Here is a 23390-nt window from a genome sequence, read left to right on the forward strand (position 1 = left end):
AATTACTGAGTTGCAGAAGAAGAAGAATAAAAAGAAGAACTAAAAGAAGAAGGAGAAGGAAAAGGAGCAGAAGAAGAAGTAAAAGAATGGGAATTAGGAGAAATTAGGGAAGAATTACAACGGAGGAGAAGAAGGCGTGCATGGTAATATGTCTAAATAGTGTGTCCCTTTATTGTCCGAAATTTCAAATTTGACTTTCAGGCAGCTCTCAATAATTTTTGAGCCGTAACTTCAGTTTGGAGAGCCGCGCTGATTGTATTCTAACTGTGAGTTTTTGAAAGTGATATTTCATTAATTGTATTTAGATATTTTACCTGTTGGTTCTAAGTTAAAACATAACGCATATATCGACAATACAAAGATGTCGTACGTGAATATGAATTTCACTTTTCTTTTCAGGATAAAAGCTCAAGACTGAGGGAGGAGCGCTGTGACTATATTTCTCGTGTGGTCCCAGATACTGAAATCCCTGTTGGCTAAGGAAAATAATTCGGAAACCATGGATACAGACGCCGGTGAAGCAAGTGGATCGGGATATGTTGGAAGAGATACGGAAAAGGATTGTGATGATGGATTTGTTGATGAAGACGTTAGTATCTGGAATAAGTTAATCATTCGTAGGGGTTACTTTCATTAGATCTCCTAGATTTACAGTCTGACTTTTGCTAAGCCTAAGTCTCAGCTCTTGATATTTGAAATGTTATTGAAACAATGAAACAAGACTTCAATTGCAGACCCCAAATTTTTCCTTTTTTGTAACGTTCATCAGCCTCTTTTTATCCAATTTTGACATAATCAGACCATCACCAGATTCAATAGGAAGTGATAAGAAGCGATAAGAATAAGGCCAAGTAAAAGAAAACAATGTGTTTCTTGTCCTGACTTTTTTTTTAAATCAGTGAGGCTGAGGGAGGCCCTTACTATTTGTTATTTTTGGATTTTGTGTTATTTTTTTCTCAAGATTGCTGCTGGGACAAAGCTTTTTGATCATAAAGTAGTATCTATTTAAAGTGGATGATATTTTATCAAATAATTTTGTCTTTAGTTTGTCTATTTAGACTAGAAACAAAAGTCATAAACAAAAGTCCGAAATTAAATGATTTTCTCTCTCTTCCACAGACCATAGACAAGCACTAAAATACAGTGGCTAAACGTTTAATACTGTACAGTGCAAAAACATTAAATATGTAACTTTTGTTAGAGAATATTTTCCATTCAAAGATGCTGATACATTAGTTTATGAAAACGAGCGACCATTTGAAATATGTTGATGATTGAGTTCTATCATCAGACCATTTAATTGAAATTTGTAGGATATATCAGCTAATACACAGTTCAAAAGATTAATTATTTCAAACAAAGATATGCATCTACTAATTTTACCCATGTTTGCTGAACTGTATTTTTATAAATTGCATGTAGTGGTGGTAACTTTAGTTGTAAAATATATGCTTTTTTTAAAGATTTTTTATCAACAACAAAAGTAAGACCCCTTGATCAGGCCTTAAATAAAAACTTGTTGCATTGCCCTTTGCGACCGACCCAACATTCTGAAAATCTCCGGTCGGCATTTTAAAAAAGTTTTTTTTTTTAGACCGTTTTTTTAGATTTTTTTAAAATTAATGAATACAAAAATATGTATTTTGTTTGTTTAAATGGGATATAAATGCATAATATCAAATTATTCCAAAATTCTCACTCGTGCAAACCATGGATAATTATGAGGTGAACAAGATATCAATGGAATGATGACGCTGAAACATGTATTAAAGCATTCAAAACTGAGAAATATCAACCAAAAGAGGGCGGGGAAAAAAGGGGTAAAACAACAAAAACGTTCAAATCTGAAAAATATTGGCCCAAAGAGGGCGAAAGAAAAAAAGAGTAAAAAAAAAAAAAATTTTCCGACCGACCGACCCATGTTTTGGCACCCAAAGGGCAATGCAACAAGTTTTTATTTTAGGCCTCATGGTAGTGATCCGTTATCTAAAAAAAGATCTCCATTTTAGTCTAGGAATTCCTTGAAATGCTGTGAGCGTCGAAATCGGCAGCCTAGCATAGCCGGGTAATGTTTGAGCGCCTTGAGGACCTTGCAAGGTCGATACGTGCGCTATATAAGAATCCAATATTATTATTATTATTATTATTATTGCATAATCATCAGATTCTGTGGATTGCTTGAGAAGTACTTCTATTTTTTTTTTAAAACTTGGTAGACAGAAAAAAACAAAAACAAACAAAATAATCTACAAATAAATGTATTTAGATTCGACCATTTCACTCAAACATGTATCATTTGGAGCTATACACATTAGTAGTTAAATTGATGGGTAATTGAAATTTCCAAGGGGCAGTTCCTCGCCTGTAGATATCTTACACAGAAGCAACCAGAACGTCATAAGATAGGAAAATCTGGCTTGAGGTCATGAAGCAGAAGCCATCACACATCTCCCAGATGGTGTAGAAGGCTTAGGTCAAGGTAGGTCAAGGTCAAGATATCTTATTAGTTATTTTCACTATGATGTCAATGACAGGAACTCTTTGATGAGCTTGAGAATGAGGACATTCCAGCAAATATCCGAGAAGCCAGGATAGGTCAGATGAAGAGAGAAGCTGCAGCTGCCAGGGCAATGGAAGACAAGGGGCTTGGTCTTTATACGTAAGTACACAGACATTTTCATTTCATTTCATTTATTTATTTCATTTATTTATTTCACTCTCTTTTAAAAAACATAAAAAGTATATACATTTTTGTTCATTATCAACATAAGATAAAAGGATGTGGGAATCATGAAAACCAAAATTGGCTTGATGAGAAGGATCCCAAATAAATACTTAGCATAGACAAGATACAAACTAATTTTTTATAAAAAACATAGTAAATACATTCACAACAACAGAAGACGGAGGAAAGATAAAGATAACATAAGGTAAAGACAGTTACAGGAAGATAAGAAAAGAGAAAAGATAAGAAGAAGGAATTTACAATGCGAGTAGCCAGCAGCACATGCATCCAGCTTCACACGCATCCATCAAACCATTTTCCATTTGGATTGTTGCATTGAATTTACAGACCACATAAACAAAGATTTCCAACTAAATATTTCAAAAATGGGGTTCCGCACACGCATCCATCATTAAACCATTTTCAATTAGGAGTGGTGCATCAAATTCACTGACCACATAAACAAAGATTTCCAAAAAAAACATTTTTTTAAATGGGGTTCCGCACACGCATCCTTCAAAACTGGGGTTCCACGCATGCATCCATCATTAAACCATTTTCAATTTTGAGTGGTGCATCAAATTTAATACTGACCATATTAACAATTATTTCCAACAAAATATTTTCAAAAATGAGGTTCCATCCTCGCAATTTCCACATTTTTTGCTCTTCTGACATGGATAAAATCTGGTTGTCATTTTTTTCAAATTTTCAAACACAGATGTTTCATAAAATGTTCCAACGAGTATCAACAAGTTAAAGAAGTTCATCAGTTTTTGCAGATTTGTCAACAGTAATTCCCGGTCTTATAATGTTTTCATATCTGTTTAAGTTTGACATCTCTCTCACACTTATTCTCTCCCTTCTCTCTTTCTCTCTCCCTTCTCTCTCATACTGTGACACACAGTGAGATAGAAAAGGAAGAAGATTTACTGAAGATGACGACCACTATTCCTAAAGTCATCGTTCACTTCTACAAAACAGACTTCAGAAGATGTTGCATTATGGATAAACATTTAAAAGTAAGATCACAGTTTGGCATTTAATCATCCGACAGTTTAGGTGTATTGCAAACTTCTTTTTGAAATATTACTCGTGCATAAATTTACACCCGTGTCACAAAAGACCATCATCATTGTTCATATGGTTCATTTAAAGCATAATCTAAGAAAGATATGTATACTATTTAAAAAATAAAATCCTAATATTTTAGTTCTACCTCGATACAAACAAAAATAGATTTTTATGATACCTTTTCTATTCAGAGTGTGTCTTTTAATCTCCGCTACATGTGATGAGCTAAATTAAAGAATGGATACCTTCTATCATATCCACTGTCTGGAAAGCATAAAGTTTACCCTTTCTGAGAATTGGGATTTCATTCCTGGTTTACTTGTAAATTTTTTCCTCTGACATATCTGTGAAATTATCCATAGCAATGCAAGTAGCTATCCTAGGCCCAAGCACGGCACAGAGAAGGACAAGATAATTTAAAAGGGCCATAAATGTCATAGTTTTAGTTTATCCTGATAGTGTATGTTATGCACATTTTTGAAAAGTGGATAAAAACATGAGCATCAGGTTCCTTATCCTTTACTTTACACAAGTGGAATCAGAAAGCTGAATGTAATGTTGATGGACTATTTTGTATCTGCCTTGAGCATCGTACGGGATGTATTTATGCATGTTTTACATGAAGCTAGTATCTTTGTATCTAATTATTTTTTGGGGTAATTTTTTATCAGATACTAGCAGAGCAATATCGAGACGTCAAGTTCAGCAAGGTGTGTGTGGACATAGTTCCTTTCTTCGTCACGAGACTCCAAATTCAGGTCTTACCAGCTGTACTCCTGTTTATTGATGGAGTTGTTGCAGATAGGTAATTGATCATTCATTCTTCTATACTGTTATATTAATATAGGATATGTACAGTACTCCCCCCCCCCATTCTCCTCTTCCTCTTCCTCCTCCCTCTTCTCTCCTCCTCCTCCTCCTCTTCTCTCCTCCTTTCCTTTTCCTCTCCCCTCCTCCTTATCTCTTCCTCCTTTCCCCCTCCTCCTCCCCTTTCTCTCCCTCTTCTTTCCTCCTCCTTTCCTTCTCCTCTCCTTTTCTTCTCCTCTCCCTTTCTTCTCCTCTCCCTTTCTTCTCCTCTCCCTTTCTTCTTCCCTTCCTCCTCCTCTCCCCTCCTCCTCCCATTCCTCTGTCTCTTCTCTCCTCCTCCTCATCCTCCTCCTTTCCTTCTCCTTTCCCTCTCCTCTCCCTTCCTTCTCTCCCTTCCTCCACTTTCTTTCTCTTCTCCTCCTCTAATTACTCCTCTTCTCCTCCTCTAATTATTGTTATTATTATCACTGTACCCCTCTGCATGTTTAATGCATTCTTATTAGTTATCTATAGCAGCTATTCCTGTCTTTATATACATGTAATCATAAATACTGTCATACTTTGCATTAAAGGCATCGTTTAACAATGTTAAATCTGAGATGCACGGCCCTACACGTTATCGGTGTCTGTGATATCATATGGGGTAATATTTAAGCCCTAAAAAAAACAATCGCGCTTCAAAAGTGCCTCAAAAAAGTAAAATCTTTGAGTGACCGGTTTTACCATACTCATTTTCCCCAATAGACTGTAGTGTTATGAAAACCGTTAGGCAAACACAAAATTTGGTTTCGATTTCCAATCATAAATATCTTTACCTTTACCTGTACTGGAAGAATGAATGCTGAAACAGCAGTCGAGCTTCTAGGTCTATCTTCTTGGTCTATCTTCTTGTACTCATTCTCTTTAATAATCATTCTCATTATATACAAGTCAGGGAGTCTTGTAAAAGTCGTGAGATTCCTGACTGACCTAAAGGTTTATAATTTTCATTGCAGCATGAGCTAAATCCAGGATTTTGTTTCAGAATCTGAGGCAATGTTACTGAGTCACTTTAATGTGAAGTGGAGGAATAGTTATTTCCCAACATACTACCATCTGTCATAGCCTTGCAGTCTTATTATTTATTTTTTACTACTTCATCTTGATTCTCTTCTGTTTTCTGCAGGGTTGTGGGTTTTGATGAGCTGGGAAACACTGATAACTTCACAACAGATACCCTTGAAAATAGGATAGCAAAATCAGGTAAGAAACAACATATCAGGATGATTAACCTCCCTCCCTGAAAGTAGGAGTAGTAGTAGTAGTAGCCCTGAGTCAAAGACGAGGGCAATATGGGTCTTGTGAGGGCAATATATGTGGTATCTCCCGAAAGTTAAGCCAGTCAATATTGTCATTATTATCCAAATCAGACATCTAGAGCAAATACATACATGACAATCTCATAGAACTGAATTTTTTTTTGTCAAACCAGCACTGAGCATCCAGCTGCTTGACAAAATTTTGATACACTGCCAACAGTGTACCTAATTTGGTGTGATTATTACGTCACAATAGAGTGCGCACAGATTCTTGTACGCAAAATAGATGCGCAATGAAAATGACACAATACGGCGCGGTGAATATGAGACTATATTTCCTGCTTTTTTAAGAAGTAACATCCGTAGGCTTTTTCATGAGATGGTAATATGGTGTCATATTTACTGACTATGGTAGCTCTTTTAGGATTACAACAAGTGTAATATGATTTTGTAAAACCACTGCTCAGATGTCTGATTCGGGTCACAATAATTACATTTAATCACTTTTATGATGATAATAGTAGTAGTAATAATAATATTAGTAATAGTAAGGATAATGATAATTATGCTAATACATGTAATAAAAACTATGATGATAATGATAGTAGTAGTAATGATAGTAGTAGTAATAATAATAATAGTAGTAATGATAATGATAGTAATAATAACAATGATAATAATAATATTAGTAGTAGTAGTGATAATGATAATGATACTACCGTAGTTATAATACTGATACAAGTAATAATGATGATGATGATGGTTTATGGCAACATTTTCTCGTTCTAGAAATCATCAAGCCTCTGAACGCCGCTGGATCCGCTAATAAAACCATCTTTGGGTTCGACAGGAGAAGAGATGACAGCAGTGATGAAGACTATTGACGAAGCCTTCCAACAAAGAAGTAACCCTTCACAAATAGTTGGCCTGTGTAGGCCTGTGTTCATCAGCTCGAGATTGCCAAATATCCCGCTGTTTCAATTATCCCGATCGCAAATTATCCAGTTAATTTGCGTCTTCATCAGCTCGAAGTTGCAATTAGCAGGGTATTTTGTCGAGATAATCATCCCAAAATATCTTGGGCTAATTTGCAAAATATCCTGCTATTTGTCTGGTGCGTCTTCACCACCCCGAAAGACTCGCACTATTCGCGAACGTTGAGCAAAATATCTTGAGCTAATTTCTCAAGGTCGAGTTTCAAGTTTCAAGGTCGAATCTCGAGCTGATGAAGACGCGATTTTGTAACTTCAGGATTATTTCCCAAATTAGAAATAGTGGGCTATTTGGCAATCTCGAGCTGATGACGATAGGCCTAGTGGGAACAGAGGATCAGAGAAACAGAGTAGTGACAGTTTGAGGGGAATCATACAAAAAATAAGAATGTTATAAAGTTTTGAACACAAATAATGGAGAAATTGGAGAGTTTTCATGGTATGTGATGCCGTATAAGTATAACCAGTCTCCAATGGTTTATACAAAAAAGTCACTTTTGATGATAGGACAGTTATTTCTTTAGACTTTTTGTTTTATGCATGCATGGTTTGGTGCAGTATGTGTGCATGTGGGCTGTGGATGCCTGCTTTATTTTCACATGCAATACAATCATTTCCTGCTTGGTTCAAAGTCTATTCTTTTGATACGACCAAAATAACAAATTAAACTTTGACCTTGAGGTTGCTTGTTTTTGGTGGTAATCAGTGTGTCACATATTTATGAAGTGTGAAGTATTTGCTCACTAAGAGCCAAGAAACTAAAAAATATTTATCAACACAATCTTGGCCTCCTTCAAGTACTTTGTTGAAAAACTATGCATTACCAAATGTGGTGAATGAAAACCAATCAATTTCAAGAATTTAAACTTCCTATTTACTTTCCATCACAGTATCTTTCACTTTCTATTTCAGTTTTTACACTCATTTTGTATATTTTGTCACAGATGTGAGTGAAACCAGTACATTCTTTAAGTATATTCGAACATACAGTGTAAATACTTTCCTCAATTGAAAGTGTGTGTTTATTTGTTGTTGTATTTATTTCATATAGTTTGTAAGAATTTGTTTGCATATTTACACATTTGGAAGTGGCTTGAAATTACCTCCAAGAGGCTACATCCAGACATTTTGGGCATATTGGGGATAGCGCGAATTGGATCTCTGTCACCTTTATCAAGTAAAATTTTCAGGCTGTTTCGTTTTGCTCAGTGATCTTGCTCCTCTGGGGCTTGAGAACTTACACTCTTCTTTTTGTTGGCATTACTGGCTGAACAGATGTATGGCGGGCAAGGTTGTTTATAGATAGCTTCACATGTACAACGAAAATAAGAGAAACAGAATGGCCAAAGTTTGAAATAAACCATCATAAGAAACCAAAATAAGAGATTTATGAATGTTTAGAATATAAGATCACTAATGCTATATGCCACTAGTGTCAAGATTGACAGACGTGAGCGCTAATGAACTTAATATGCACAAACACTTAATTTCTGATTTCTTTTTTTTACATTTCTTTTGTGATGTACTGAATATGTGTTTTTTTAATGTACATGTATATTTGTGTGGATTGATTTAATAAAATTGGCAAGATATCTAAAATCTTGTTATCAATTAAACAAGGAATATTTGTTCATTTTTGCTTCAACAAATTTATACCAACTTACAGTTGGGCTTCTGTATCTATGAATTAATTTGTCCTTTTCTCGATTTTAATGATTTAATAATCCTTTCATCTCCTCTCTCAGTCCCATTCCTTTCTTTCACTCTTGTCTTAAAGCTCACATGTACAGTTTTGGTAGCAAAAAGGAAATTGGAAAGAAACCTGTTAAATATAGTCTCGTATTGTTCTTATATAAAAAGATACATGTTTGAGATTGTTTGGTATTCAGTCCATGACATACTGTGAACTGTGGTGTAGATATCTGCAAGGAATGCTAGATAGTGGCTTTTATACTCCCCTACATTGGACCCTTACACCCTATAGATCCGAGCTCATCAATTTCAGCACTTCGCTTGGAGATCGTAGTTTATACAGTGGAACCTCGTTATAAAAAGCTCTGATATAACAAGGTAATATCCATGGTCCCAAGGACCTCGTTATAACGAGTTTCCACCGTACACATGTGTAGTGCAGGTTGCTGTTGTAAGAATTTACTTTCCAGGTTGGAATCTCAATTTTTTCTCTCATTTTTATTAATATTCAGGCCTGATAAAAACTTGATTTAAATCGGTTTCCCAATTTTTCCCCAATTTTTTTTACCAGATTTTTTTTTCTTCCCTATTTTATCCCAATTTTCTTACTCGAAAGGGAAGAATGTTGTTACATGCCATTTTTTCCCCGCGAATCCTCTTCCTTTTTTTTTTTACTCAAGGGGGGCATGGATGAGGAGAAAACAAAAAAACAATTTTTTTTTAGTGTTCGTTATCACCCCTGATATTTCACTTTTTCACACAAAAATCCACAACAGCCTTGTATTGCTAGTACAATGTATCTTCCTATTTATGATTTAAAATCAAAGAACTTTGATGGAAATTTTTTGGGGGGCTTACCAAAACTGTACATCAGCTTTAAAGTCAATTGATTCATTTATCAACTCATCACTCTAACAAAGTAGGAATCACACTGCAAATTTGGTATGAAATGAAACACCTTTATTCGCACTTCAATTTTGTTTTTTAAAGTTTTGCAGCTCAATGATAACATTTATACTAGAGTTTAAGCTACATATGACTATGGTCTATTTTTTAAAATAATATATATTATTGCATTCTTTCGAGGTTACAGAACCAAAGAAGCTCTCTATCAATAAAGGTAAAGTGTTCCAAATATATTACTGAAAAAGAAATAAACGTTTGTTAAAAAAAATGTTGTTATGACCAATGAAATCACTTCATACCAAACAAAAATTGAAAATATAAAGATAAAGAGCACTTTAATAAGATAAAGCTTGAAATTAATGACAAAAAAGCAAAGCCCAATAAGGTGTAATTGTATCTAGCTTGACTTCTTCGGCAAAATAGATATTTTTGCTGGGTTATTACGAAGATGATGATGCAATAACATAGGAATGGTGATATATGAAGGATTACTGACTATTTTCCGTGTTGTGATAAACTTAATGAAAAACCATGGACCTAGGATACAATAGCAATGGAAAATGAATCTAATATTTGACAATTCTTACCAAATCAATTAAAATATCTAGATGTTTATGACAAATGCACAGCATCTTGTCATAATTGTGACACTAAAAATATTTATGATATACATATCTTTTTTTAATTTTTTTTTATTCTGAGGGCACATGAAGTACCAGTACCTGCAATATGCTTTGATCAGAAGATAAAAATATTCTGGCTTTAAATAAACACCAACAAAAACATTGATCACACATGGGTCTTACACCATTTCATTTCATAGCTCAAATATGAGATGACACACAATCACAATTAACACAAACTGCCAACATATTAATTCATTTTAACTATTCTACGGAAATCAGAATAGATTAGAATTCATTATTGTAGTTAAATACATCATTAACATTTCTCCTCAATATAAAATTTGTCAAATCTATTAGTATCTTATTTTTAGCATCGATAGTTTCGATACAAAGTAAACGTTGTTATGTTACTTTGTTAAAAGGTTATATCGATAAATTAACTTTAAAAAATGAACACGGCAATAAAATGATCAGACAGAAATCTGAAAATTTACTGCGGCCTCAAAAAACTATAATTCTACAAATCACAATAAAAAGTCACTTCTTGACAGCATACATCATGTGTTTTGAATTCTATAAATCACTTATAAAACTGACAGATTGTGATTTCCATCCTCTTTCTTCTTCTTCAATTTAAAAATAAGGTAAATTTTCAATGAAGAGTATTTCAGTGATAGGTAACGCAGGTGTCACTTCGAGAATAACTATTCATGTAAATAACCACTAATAGCATTGACATGGCTGTTACAAATCTTTACAAACCGAGTAAGCATGCAGCATAAATGTAATGAAAAATGGCATGATAGCTAAGTGGTAGAACAGTGGTCTTGTAAATGTGAAGCCCTGTGCTCAAAACCAGACTGAAAAACCTGGCAAGGCATCAATCTTTGATGACAAGGTCCCTTGGATAGGACGTCAGGCTATAAGTCCCCTTGGTTGTTTACTTGCTTTCCCCAGTGGTCATAATAACTAAAGCTGAGATCATGTCATACCAACTCCACGCAAGAAGGCTGTAAGATGTATTGTCATTCAATGGCAGTAACAGCCTTCTTCCAGGACGCCAAGTGAGTATGAAACGCTCATGAACTTCACAAGAGGGTCAGTTCTGCAGATTTTGTTTGCTGTTGAAATGGCGGTCCGTAACAATTTGCAAAAGTTAAAATGTCCCAAATGTTTCAGATTTTCCAGTAGTATGTGGTGTTCTCCCATATCTTTTCAGTGCAGTTAAGCCCAATACAATGAAAACTACAAAGTGATACAGGGTAGTAAACAGGACAATTATACAGTGGGTGACATTACAACTAAGAGGATTATAAGGAACGATGGTCCCATAGTGCAATATGGATGCAGCGTTCTATGCAAGCAAACAATATAGCTATAACATTAGGCCAATAAGCACTCAAATTCAATCTTATTTTTGCCCTTTTCTAACAATATCACATATGTTTATCTATGAAATAACAAGGGTGGTGGAGGGGTTGTCATACATGGACAATTTCAATGCCATGGACTATTACATTGAAAATAGCTGTTCAAAATGGATAAGGGTATAATGAATTTATGTACGGGACATAGCTGATGCATCTACCCCAGTACTCGGATAAAATTTCTTTCTTGTTCTACTGCTTCAGCCACTGGTTGATACCTGTGGGGATATTGAAGAAAGGGAATCCACCTGCTTTGGGTGGAAGAGCAGATCCTCCGGAGGTTTGTTTAATGAGCCACTTCTCCTGCAGGTCATCTTCCTTGGTCTCCATCTTGGATTCTTGAGGCACACTATCATCCTTTCCCTTGAAGAGCCAGGAAGTGGAATCGTGTGTGGGTACCTTGAAAGCAGTAGTGGCGAAACCAGATAACCTTGGGAGCAACCACTCAGACTTCATGGGCGCATCCTCAGAGCTATTCTTGTTGTCGACAACCATCGGCTCAGCTTGACCTTCTGCTTTCTTGAAGAGCCACTGGCTGACAGAGGTTTGGTCTGACTTCTGTTGGGCAGAATCCTTCTTCAACCAAGCTGGTTTCTCCTCTAGCTGCCATTTCAGGAAGGCTGCGAGCATCACTGACTCGTAGTCTTGTTGAGGAGTGGTCTTTGAGGCGAGCCATTCTTTGACAAAGTCTTCTTTGGGTAACTCTTCTTCTGGTCTGGTTTGTTGGACATCCTTCGACTCCACGGCTATGTTCTCCTCTCCGGCTGGCTTCTTGGCGAGCCATTGGTTCTTGGAAGACTCTGGCACGCCCTTGAAGCCACCCCTAGCGGTGTCTGCACAGTTGTCATCGCAGAGACACTCGTCAAAGGTCTTGCACTTTTCATTTCCCTTGCACACCTCATCAATGTTGACATCAGTGGTCTTGGCTGGGGTCTGTTTGGAGGAACAGCATGTGTTCTTCTGGTTGCGCTGGGTACGTGGTCTAGGGCTTGTCTTGGGGCCACAGGGACCTGGAGCTCCAGATGGTGTTTCTTGAACACAAGACATCTCTGCCAGATCCTCTATTTCAATGGGCTGTACAATTAAGAAACAACAGAAGCAGGAAATACAAAATACTTTGTTAATTCATGTCATGGTTAAAACTCACCAATTCTTAAAACTAGAACCACCACTCAGCAGATTTGATAAAAGATCTCTATTCAAAAGTACAACACATTTTTTCTTCAACACTTAATCCTTTCTTGACTCAACTGTGTTTTTATATTCTTAATATGGTTTCTAATAAAATCATGGATTGAAGAAAAAAAAGGATAATATCATCTGTTTGGTGTCAGAAGGGCATTAACTGCGTGTCAAAGTATATGAATCAAAGTCCGTCTGGCCCCAAACAAATGACATAGTTATAATACGCAAGCTGTGAAGATTAAACTATCAAACAAATAATAACAGGAGCTGATGTATGATTTGAAGCAAAGGGAGTCAGTTTACCTTGGCTGGTACCTGACTAGGATGGCAGGTAGTTTGGGCTTGATCCTTCTTCAACCAACCCTTGGTTCCTGATGGGCTGCTGCATGGGTAAGAAAGAAAGTGATAATATATATAGTAATTAGGTAAACACATCCCCCTGCAACTTTGTAGAACTTGTTCAATCCCATACACGATCAAATATTCTTCAGATCATGTAAATAAGTTAAAGATATTTAAAAAATCTTGTACAGTGAAACCTTTCTACAGCGACCACCCAAGGGAAACACAAAAAGTGGTCTTTGTAGACAGGTACCTTAAGTACATGTTTCAATGAGAAACCATTTTCAAGGGAACAATACATGTGCTTGCTGTAGACAGGTGATCACTATTAAAAGCAGGTTTGACTGTAATAAGTTTACTCCAAAAAGCAATGTCACAGACATCATTCATCATTTCATTAAAGTCCTAAACACTTTCTTAGCAAAACATGTGCTTGTTGTAGACAAGTGGTCTTTGTAGACAGGTGGTCACTAAAGCAGGTTTGACTGTACTTACTAGAAGGCAGGCTTGGTCTGCTGGTGGCGGCTCACTCCAACGCTGTCGGTCTTGGAGGTGCTGCGGATCCACTGGACGTCCGGTGAGTTGATGATACTGGCAAAGTGGGACAAGATGGCACGTGGGCTCTGGTCAGATTCTTGAGGAACCATGATGAAGGAGTCTTGGTCATCATCATCGCTCTTTTCACTCTGGCACGTCTCCATGGCTGGAAGGTCTTCAGGAGAAAGCACAGCATATCAACATTAAAGGGATAGTTAAGTTCTTGTTTTAGACAGCATTTGCCTTGAAAGTGCATGGGTATTACTCTTATTCCTATTTATGACATTTCTAGTGCCCTTTTAGAACCTAAAATTGCTATGAAGGTAATTTTAGACCCAAAAATGTGTGAAATTCAGCCAAAACGATCAGATAAATTTACCTCCACTTTCAAAAAAAATGGTGACTGTTGATTAATTGATTTATTAATAATAACAATACATGGGCCTGTTGGTTGAGCGTATTATAACCAACACGTAAAGCCAACATCGGCATTGGCTGGAATATATGTATCAGGCGCTATTTTCGGCGGCTGCTTCAAATTATTGAATATTTATGGGGCACCACAAATATTAGGAATCATCATGTTTATGGATATTTCAGCCGTCTTTGAACAAACAAAGATCATTTTGTAATTTTAAATTGTATGTTCTTTCAAATTTGATACTCAGTTTTTCATTATTATCTCACAAAAACAAATATTTTGTGTAGCGCCCTCTGCAACTCAACTCAACTATCCCTTTAACTCATGGACTACTCTATTTGGTTTGATTGTTTTACTCAACTGCTAATAAAGCATGTGTATGCTGTATGCTTGTAGGTATTAAAGCAAGCAGGGGACCAACGGCTTAAAGTCCTCTCTGAGGACTTCGATTTCGATTACCAATCATAAATATCTTGATAATCAGACAGTCTTGTAAAAGTCATGGGGTTCCTGACTGACCTTAAGGTTTATAATTATCATTGCAGCAAGAGCTAAATACAGGATTTTGTTTCAGAATCTGAGACAGTTACCCAATCCCTTTGACCGCCCTCGCAAAATGCGACATGATGATCTCTCTCTCCATGCTATGCCCAGAGATGCCAACCTTCTTCAACAAAAATAAGTATTCTTAAGAGCAAAACACAGTATTTTTGGACAAAAAAACAGTATTTTTGAAAAAATCTCTCAACTTAACATATCGCCCAATCGAGCAGCTTAAAAAACCCAGCAGTACCACGTATACGTACCCGGATCGGAGCGCGACGTGCATACATTACACGTGGGTTGTTCGCAATGTGCGCAGTTTGGGGCCCGTATCACCATCCTGCATGCATCGTTTGAAGATGTAGGTGCATAATACACTTACGACACAAAGCCCATGATCAGAAATTAGGAAAAACATCACTAAAAAAAAAAAAATTAAAAAAATGTAACAAAACATACAAAAAATGTACTGCCGTATTCATAGCAAAAAGCGGAACAAATACGGCAAAAACGGAACAGTTGGCATCTCTGTATGCCCTTTATCACTTTTATCCTGTTTGTATAAGACACGGTTTTGTACCTTGTTCTTTGGACAGCCAGCCTGCTGCATCCAGCTTCTCCTGGAAGATGGGAAAGACTGTGCGTGGAGTATCATCTTTAGTCCCACAGCTAGCCTTTGGTGTCAGCCAAACCTTACCCTCAGTGAACTCCTCAAAGGTGGTCATAATCTATGGATGAAATACAGGTATATGAGAGGTGGATTTATACATTTATATATGAGGTAAATGGGATCATATTTAGTCCCACAGCTAGCCTTTGGTGTCAGCCAAACCTTACCCTCAGTGAACTCCTCAAATGGGGTCATGATCTAAGGATGAAGTATAGGTGAAGGAGAGGAGGATTTATAAATTTATATATGAGGTAAATGGGATCATCTTTAGTCCCACAGCTAGCCTTTGGTGTCAGCCAAACCTTACCCTCAGTGAACTCCTCAAATGGGGTCATGATCTAAGGATGAAGTATAGGTGAAGGAGAGGAGGATTTATAAATTTATATATGAGGTAAATGGGATCATCTTTAGTCCCACAGCTAGCCTTTGGTGTCAGCCAAACCTTACCCTCAGTGAACTCCTCAAATGGGGTCATGATCTAAGGATGAAGTATAGGTGAAGGAGAGGAGGATTTATACATTTATATATGAGGTAAATGGGTTCCTTGAATGCTTGAGAGCCTTATCATGGTAGCTCGGCTAAAGCCGGGTAATGGGGACTTTTAGATTCTGCACGACGAGAACGTGGACTGCCCTTTTAAGGCAATGCCAGTCTATGTTCTCGTCGTGCAGAATCTAAAAGTCCCTTATAAACCAAATTTCAATGAAAATTTCCTTCACATTCATCAGTTAATGTATTCTCAAAACCTGAATGACTACATTTTCATCTTTCCCCCTACAATGTACCTCTCACGGTACGGTACGGTGATTAAAAATGGTATACCGTAATTAACGGTGTATTAACCGCACCTTTTTGCCGCCGAAAAAATTCAAAGTCGGGGGTGCGGTTTATACACGGTACACCCAAAAAAAAAAAAAAAAAATGTCTCCCAGCTCAGTAATCTGTGTGGTGTTGACTAACCACTTGGAAACTAGAACAACACTCAAATTTGTCTGTCATCTTGGTTTGAAAGTGATCTTTCCGATAGATTTCAATATGTAGTTTATAATAATAATTCCTCCAATTTTTCTTCTATTACACGGCGTACCACAAGGTTCTATCCTAGGTCCTCTACTGTTTTTTAAGTCGGCAAAAAAAAAAGTCGGCAAGGGCGAAAAAGAGGGGTGCGGTCAATACACGAGAGCGGTTTATACAACGTTAATTACGGTATTGTCTGTTCAGAGCCAGAAGGGCATTAACTCTTGAGTTAAAGTACAGGAATTAATGCCCTTACAGCTCCAAACAGACAATATAGGATTTGATTTTGATACATTTTAGGAACGCACGATATTTGTCGACACGACATTGATTATCAAACTCATTTTTATTTAATTACGAAAACTCATGATAACCTTCACGCTAGTGAAGTTGTTCATTTTTAGCTGGTGAGTTAAAGGTGTTTGTACAATTGGACATGAAAACTAATAAACAAATAGCACAGACCTGTCCAGGTTTGACATGTACATCTTCCTTGGCAGGGCAGAAACGCTTTGGGTTGATGCTTCCATAGGACAGTATGGACTGCTTGAGGCGTTTGGGATCACTCACAAACTCTAGGGATCCACTTTCTTCGGGCTCAAGTTGGAATTGTTGGAATCTGCAACCATGGTTCAATAAAAAGAAAATAGTTGAATATCACAGATATTGTAAAACACTTTCATAGAAAATGCTAACCGCTGAGAAAGATAAGTTGCTCACTTTGTAAAGTCATTGAATAACAATTTCTACAATGATATATCTGGTTGGTGCTGATGTATGCCACTGAGGGGTGGACGATAGGTGCTAGATATATATATTAAAAAAAAAAAAAAAATGGAGGGATGGAAATGTGGTGGTACAGCATGTTAAGAGTGTTATTGATAACAACAAAAACCCCCTCATATGAATAAATAACGGACATGACTAGGGAAAACATGGAATCTGATATTAAATAAGATCAACCTTTGATGGACATGTTATCAGGAGAGACTGGCAAAAGACGGATGGACGGATGGTTTTAGAGTAAGAGGAAAATTTAAGGTTGAAGTTTATCGAGGGCTTTGGATAAGCAAATGGCACTCAGGTGCTTGAAACCATACAGGGTGAGGGACCAGAGGGTTTAAACCACATGGTTGTCAACGTAAGGCTTTGACAAGCAGAGCTGCCAACCTTGTGCGACCCAAAAAAGGAATTTCAAGCAAAAAAAAGGAATTCATCAAAACGAAACTTACAACCACGCACGACACATTTCCAATGCAGAAATGTCCATTCCTCATGCTGTTTTTTTCCATATTAGGACCTATACAAGTAAGGTAGGTATTTTTCATTCATTTTGGTATTCAGCGTTTTATTCTTTTTGAGAATATTTCTCTTCCAAGTATGTTTTAAACTTACGTTTCTATTGAATTTGTGATCAAATCAACATTTTAGGGCAGTTGTTTGACATGCGGTTTGTAACAATAACATTTTTTTTTTTTTTTTTAATTAAAAAAAAAAGTATTTTATGAAGAAGAAACACACTACCGTAATTTGAAGGAAAAAAAAGAATGATTCAGGGAAAAAACGTAATGGTTGGCAGCTCTGGCTTTGAAAAGGCATGTGAGGAAGAGTGAAATGATAAGGTGACAAAATACCTCTTCATGATGTCTTCGATGTCTTGCAAGTCAACGGTTTTCCTGGCTGACCTAGCGTGCTCCTGCAGTGCCTGGAGAGCTCCGAGTTCCTTCTTCAAGCTGTCTGCCTGAAGATGAAGGTGCTCTTGCTTGACCTGAAGCAGTGTGTCCACCTGATTGAGCAGGTAAACCTCTCGGGTGCGTAGGCTCTCTAGCTGGCGACTGAAGTTGGCCTGGATGTCGTGCTTGGACTGCGAAAAGGAAATAAGTGTTCAGAAAATGGAAATATAATGAAATCTCTGGTTCACAAGGACAAAAGGCAAATGAGAAGAAAAAAAAGAAAATTGAATCTAAATCCCAATCAATAATTTACATAATTGACATAAAAGCTCTGAATATTGTATGATAGCTCAGTCGGCAGAGCAGTGGTCTCGTAATCGGGTGACCCGGGTTCGAAACAAAGACGATGCGCTAGTGCCCTTTGGAAAGGCATTGATCCTCATTACCAGGTGAGCCGTCGGCCGTCTGGTTGCTTACTAACAAATATTTATGCTTTCTTAGCAGCCAGGTAAAATAACCACCACCACAAAAATGATAGTCCATAACAGTAAATGAAACTGAACAAGCCTATCTTTGCCAACAAAATTATAAACAGAAATGAAGAGCAATTTGGCTCAGAGAATCTTTTACAAAATCTGGAAACAATGAAAAATGGATAAACCGACGAACAGAATAACAAAAAGAATCAAAGACATGGCATGTTAAACACCCAAAGGAAATCTAACTTTGAATGAGATAAGAATCCTTTGAAAACTTTCTGAAAACAAACTCTCACGGCTAAACTTCAGCGACTATATGCCAAACAGTAAACACTGTACTCTAAAACAGCAGGGCACTGTGCTAATGAAGCTCTTCTCAGTTACTGCATCTCATTTACATCATGTTGCTAATGTATACCCATTTTATCTGGATTAAGGATTTCCTGGATGGAATGTTTATAATAAAATAATGTGGTCTCGTGATGTTTGTGGTATAATCTGGTTACAATCAACCAATCATGCCTAATAAGGCATTTTGTGCTAACATGTACACTGTAGGAGTATAACAGGAGATAATAATCAATGAGGGATACCAAATGTGGGGTAAAATGTCAAATATTAGATGGAATTCATGGTTTATTCATGATTTTGGCTCAAAACTGGATTAGTTTCAACTTTATTAATCATACAGCCTACAGGTAATTTGTATCTGACATCATAGGGGGTGAAACAGGAGAGGTTGATTAAATGGGTAGGGATTCAGAAAATATATCATGGGACTGCTGACACAAAGAGGAAAAAAAAATAAGGAAAACAATTTACTTCCACACATACACCTGTATACTCTCTCCCATACACACATACAAACACATACCTGTACATGTATATACTGATCTGTCTGATAAGGTATTAAATTAGTAGGTTATTGCAATATTGAGTATTGTTGTAATAAATACTATTTACATGTAAATGTTCTTTTAAAACTATTCAGTGCTGGCTCACTCCAATTCCTGTTGGTACAGTGTATATCATTCCAAATTTTGGGATCCCTGAAGAATTGTATTTTGGGAAGTATTGTCCTTATCCTTAACCCTGAAATACATGTATGAAAAATGTTTAAAAATCTAGTTCACACGTGCCATGTTTTACAAATATTTTTAAAAAGTGCACTGCACAGTCTGCACTCTTTAGTGTAATATGCAGTCCAACTAAATATGTGGCTCCAAGTCAAAAGTGAAATATTGCTTTCGATTCAGTATTTTTTGGCAGAGGGTGCTATTTCACAACATATCCTGTTAGGAAAGCCTAAAAGGAAGTCCATGTTGTTCACATAAGCAGATAATCTACAGGATTCTGTCATTCATGGCATGACAGTTCATCTATGAACAGCGTTTGATTGTTCTATGTAGTGCACATTGTATAACAAAAAAAAACACCTAGTTTTATTACTGGGGAGATAAAGATCTAGAGGAAGAATTAAATGTACAAACTACAGTGTACCAGTAGAACAGTTTCATTTCAATGTGGAAAGCACATTTATATGGGTAAGTATACCATATGAATGATATACAGGGTTTTGCTTTATGTTGAAGTACATGTACATGTACATACATCTACATGTAGCTGAGCAGCAGTGGTGGCTGCTGTGTACAATACCGGTATACAGTATATATGTATGACGTGTTTCATCCACTGTCACAGGGTGTTATGGAAAACACAATGATTCTTTTGATATGCAAACTACATTGTACAAGGTCTGCTTGCCAACATGCCCAGCCTTTTACATACAGTCAAACCTGCTTTAGAGACCACCTGTCTACAAAGTCCACATTTTTTGTTTTCCTTAAAAAAGGTTTCTCAGTGAAACATGTAAAAGGAACCTGTACACAAAGACCACCTGCCTTTAAAGACCACTTTTCTTGTCTCCCTTGGGTGGTCTTTATAGACAGGTTCGACTGTATTATTATTTTCTGTCATCCTATATTTTGCTTCAATTTTCATTCAATAACATTGTTTTCTTTTTGGCCGAAGCTACATGTATGTTTGTGACCTCCACTTTGTGTAAGGGTATTTTTCATATCATCACATTTTATTCATGTACTGCCAAAGTTTTGTTGTATTATTGTTTTGGAAAGGAAAATATTACAATGTACATGTATTGTATATAAAGACTAATCGTATTGAGTCATTCTACACCTTCCATTGAAGGCTTAAGACGGCAGAGAACTTGACTAGTTGATGGACTTGCTAGAGTCTACTTGGCTAGTTAAACACTTGTAAACAATTGTACAACACAATCGCAATATATGGTATTGATACAGTACCTGTGCAATTTATTACTGCATGCACTGCATATTGTATATTGCAAACTCTCCAATGCAACATGTATGTACATGTACAACACAACACAACACACGTACAGTCGTAAACACACAAAATGCACAATGTACCCAATAAATACACACTACCAGTATACGATAGAAAAAACATATTTTATTAGGGGAAAAAGTAATGCCGTATTTTGCACGAAAAAAAGGGAACAGTTGGCATCTTTGCAAACATGTACATGTACAGTGTATATGCTGTGTTTTGATTTCTTCTAAATAATTCAAATGTAGTTCAAATATTCATTCTTTTTTGCAAGAGTGACATACAATCATAAATGTAAAATGAAACACAACTCTGTGTGGACTTCCATGATTGTGATGATTTATACATTGATTCCAATGTTTCTTTGATTAATTCATACAGTGGATAACATTAAGATATCAACAAAAAGCAACACAAGAAGAGCAACATTGCCCACGTGATAATTATAAGTATTATTACACTGTATGTTACAGGCCTTTTCCCTTTGCCTCCATTTGGAAAAAATAATTAAATATAAATTTCAGTGAAATACATGCAAGCAATAATTAGAAACAAATGAAACTGTAGAATTTACTAATCTCGTAATTACCTCAGTGGCATTTTTCTGCAGCTCCGTCTGAATATCAGTGAGTTCCGACAGGGCTGCACGGATGCGGGCCAACCTCAGCTCCACGTTGTGTAGAACTGTCTTCTGATGAGAGAAGTCCATGCCGTGATGCTGAGACCAAGGTTGCAGCAGAATCCCTCAAACTGGAACGCAGGCCGATGATGGATGCAACGGTAACTTCCCTGAATACGTGTGTTAGAGAAAGGAAGGGAGAGGGTAAAAACAATGGTAGGACTTATCCTTGTAATCAATCTGAACCGATAAGGTAGCCGAGTGAAATGTAATGGCACAAAAAGAAAAGACACAGGCCGAACGAAAAATGCAAAATTGTTGAAAATTATGTATTTATTGCATAAATGTAGAACAATATTGTTAGAACATGGAGCTGGTAAACAACTCTACTACATGTACCTTCATTAGGATTAAAGGTAATGCAAAGTTTTGACAATTGGATGGATATAGTAATTCTTTAACAATATGATATTTGGAAGCCCCTTTATTATTATTAGGCATTTAGCTACATGAAACCGCAAGAAATTCAGTTATAATGGAGCATTCCCAATGGCACTTTATGAAAATAAAAGTATAACAAATCCTGCAATTGCAAAATTCCTTGGGCTTGGCAAGATGCCCACTGTACAATTACTACTAGGTATATTGCATATGATGAAATAACATGTGAACGACGGGTTTATTTTTTCCTCTCTCGTTCTTTTTTTAGAATTGGGATAGTTTCAAGCAGTCGCATAAATACCCCCATGTAAATTTAAATAAGAATCTAGACTAGTCTAGATCTAAGATGTTATTTTATAATCAGTCGGGATATGACAATATTCAGACACACACCCCAAATATTATCCCATTCGGGCAGCAAGGTGCCTGAACATCAGTTAGATAGTTTCAATTTTCCACCCCTGAATTACAACATAAAATCGAAATCACTGCAACACTAGGTATAGACCTACGCCCATTTGATTTTAGGCACTAAAAACACCGGTAACTGGAATCTAGGTTGTTACACCTCCCTCAACATATCGCCATATCAACACTCCACCCGAGCACGTAAGCCCAACGCAAAGGTCATCCAAACTAAATAAATGGCATGCACCGGATAATTTCTGAACACTATTTCACGACTGTCCAATAAACATATCATCAGCATGGAACAAAGTTAATGATACAAGAAGATAATGCAGATATTTCTTGAAACTAACAGAATTTTAATTTCTATCCTGTTTAGTACAATTTGACTCGGTTATTCAATCAGACATTATTTTTACTTGACCTCACATTTTTGTTACACAGGCTTTGTCAATTCCGAGCTGCAGCTGCGAACAAGAATCAAGTCGGTGTTTCAACACATTACACATTCGATTTACACCAACACACTCTATGTTAACCTTGATATTCTGATAGATTAAAAATGCTTTAACGAGCTATATAAACAAATATTTCGGGAAAAGGGAGAAATATTTAATTATGAATCATTTTGACTTACAGTTACGAGTCGAGTCCACGCACGTCCAGTATTTCAGCCCCACATCCGTACCGGTACCAGTTACGTCGACGCATGCGCAGTGCAGTGCAGGTGAATTTCCTTTCGTGATAATACGATCGCGATGGCGATGGAACGGCGCGGCGCGAACCATTGAATAGAGCAAGCAGCCAGTGGATGGGGGCTTAAATTGTTAGATACATTCTTCGATTATTACACAACATCACTTGAAAAGCATGATAGGAAAAAGAAATGGAAAATACTGATTCCTATACTGTTTTCCTTCTTCAATCAATCTTTCAGTCGGCCGCTATTTGATTTGTTATCTCAGGTTTTCCTTTTTCGTTGCTGAGGAGGAGGTATTGGGAGACTGGGGCTAATCTCGGCATCCATATACATGTAGCTGTATATAGATCTAGGTCAATTAAGGAACAGCTATGACATCATCATTGTAGAATGGCTGTGCTACATACAGTGATTTTTGCAACTTTATATCAAAATTGT

At 36.7% G+C, this 23390-nt stretch overlaps 2 protein-coding genes across 2 annotated transcripts; one reads left to right on the forward strand and one right to left on the reverse strand.

Annotated features, from left to right (window-relative positions):
• The first annotated feature begins 201 nt into the window (after nucleotides 1–201).
• LOC585158 (thioredoxin domain-containing protein plp1) lies at nucleotides 202–8519 on the forward strand. Its single transcript, XM_784995.5, has 7 exons — nucleotides 202–266; nucleotides 400–589; nucleotides 2535–2659; nucleotides 3633–3747; nucleotides 4471–4604; nucleotides 5772–5848; nucleotides 6694–8519. Exons 2-7 carry the CDS (start codon nucleotides 500–502, stop codon nucleotides 6786–6788), a joined length of 636 nt encoding a protein of 211 aa, XP_790088.1. The 5' UTR covers nucleotides 202–266; nucleotides 400–499; the 3' UTR covers nucleotides 6789–8519.
• Nucleotides 8520–9526: 1007 nt separating this feature from the next.
• Nucleotides 9527–23006, reverse strand: LOC585371 (nuclear receptor coactivator 4). Its single transcript, XM_030979299.1, has 8 exons — nucleotides 22890–23006; nucleotides 21374–21573; nucleotides 17897–18126; nucleotides 16728–16881; nucleotides 15156–15303; nucleotides 13570–13786; nucleotides 13036–13114; nucleotides 9527–12621 (listed from the first exon to the last, which is right to left on the reverse strand). The coding sequence occupies exons 2-8, from the start codon at nucleotides 21491–21493 to the stop codon at nucleotides 11740–11742; spliced, it is 1830 nt and encodes a 609-aa protein (XP_030835159.1). The 5' UTR covers nucleotides 21494–21573; nucleotides 22890–23006; the 3' UTR covers nucleotides 9527–11739.
• Between the last annotated feature and the right edge of the window lie 384 nt (nucleotides 23007–23390).

The sequence above is a fragment of the Strongylocentrotus purpuratus genome, unplaced genomic scaffold, assembly GCF_000002235.5.
Source record: "Strongylocentrotus purpuratus isolate Spur 01 unplaced genomic scaffold, Spur_5.0 spur5_scaffold_10, whole genome shotgun sequence".
Taxonomy (NCBI): domain Eukaryota; kingdom Metazoa; phylum Echinodermata; class Echinoidea; order Camarodonta; family Strongylocentrotidae; genus Strongylocentrotus; species Strongylocentrotus purpuratus.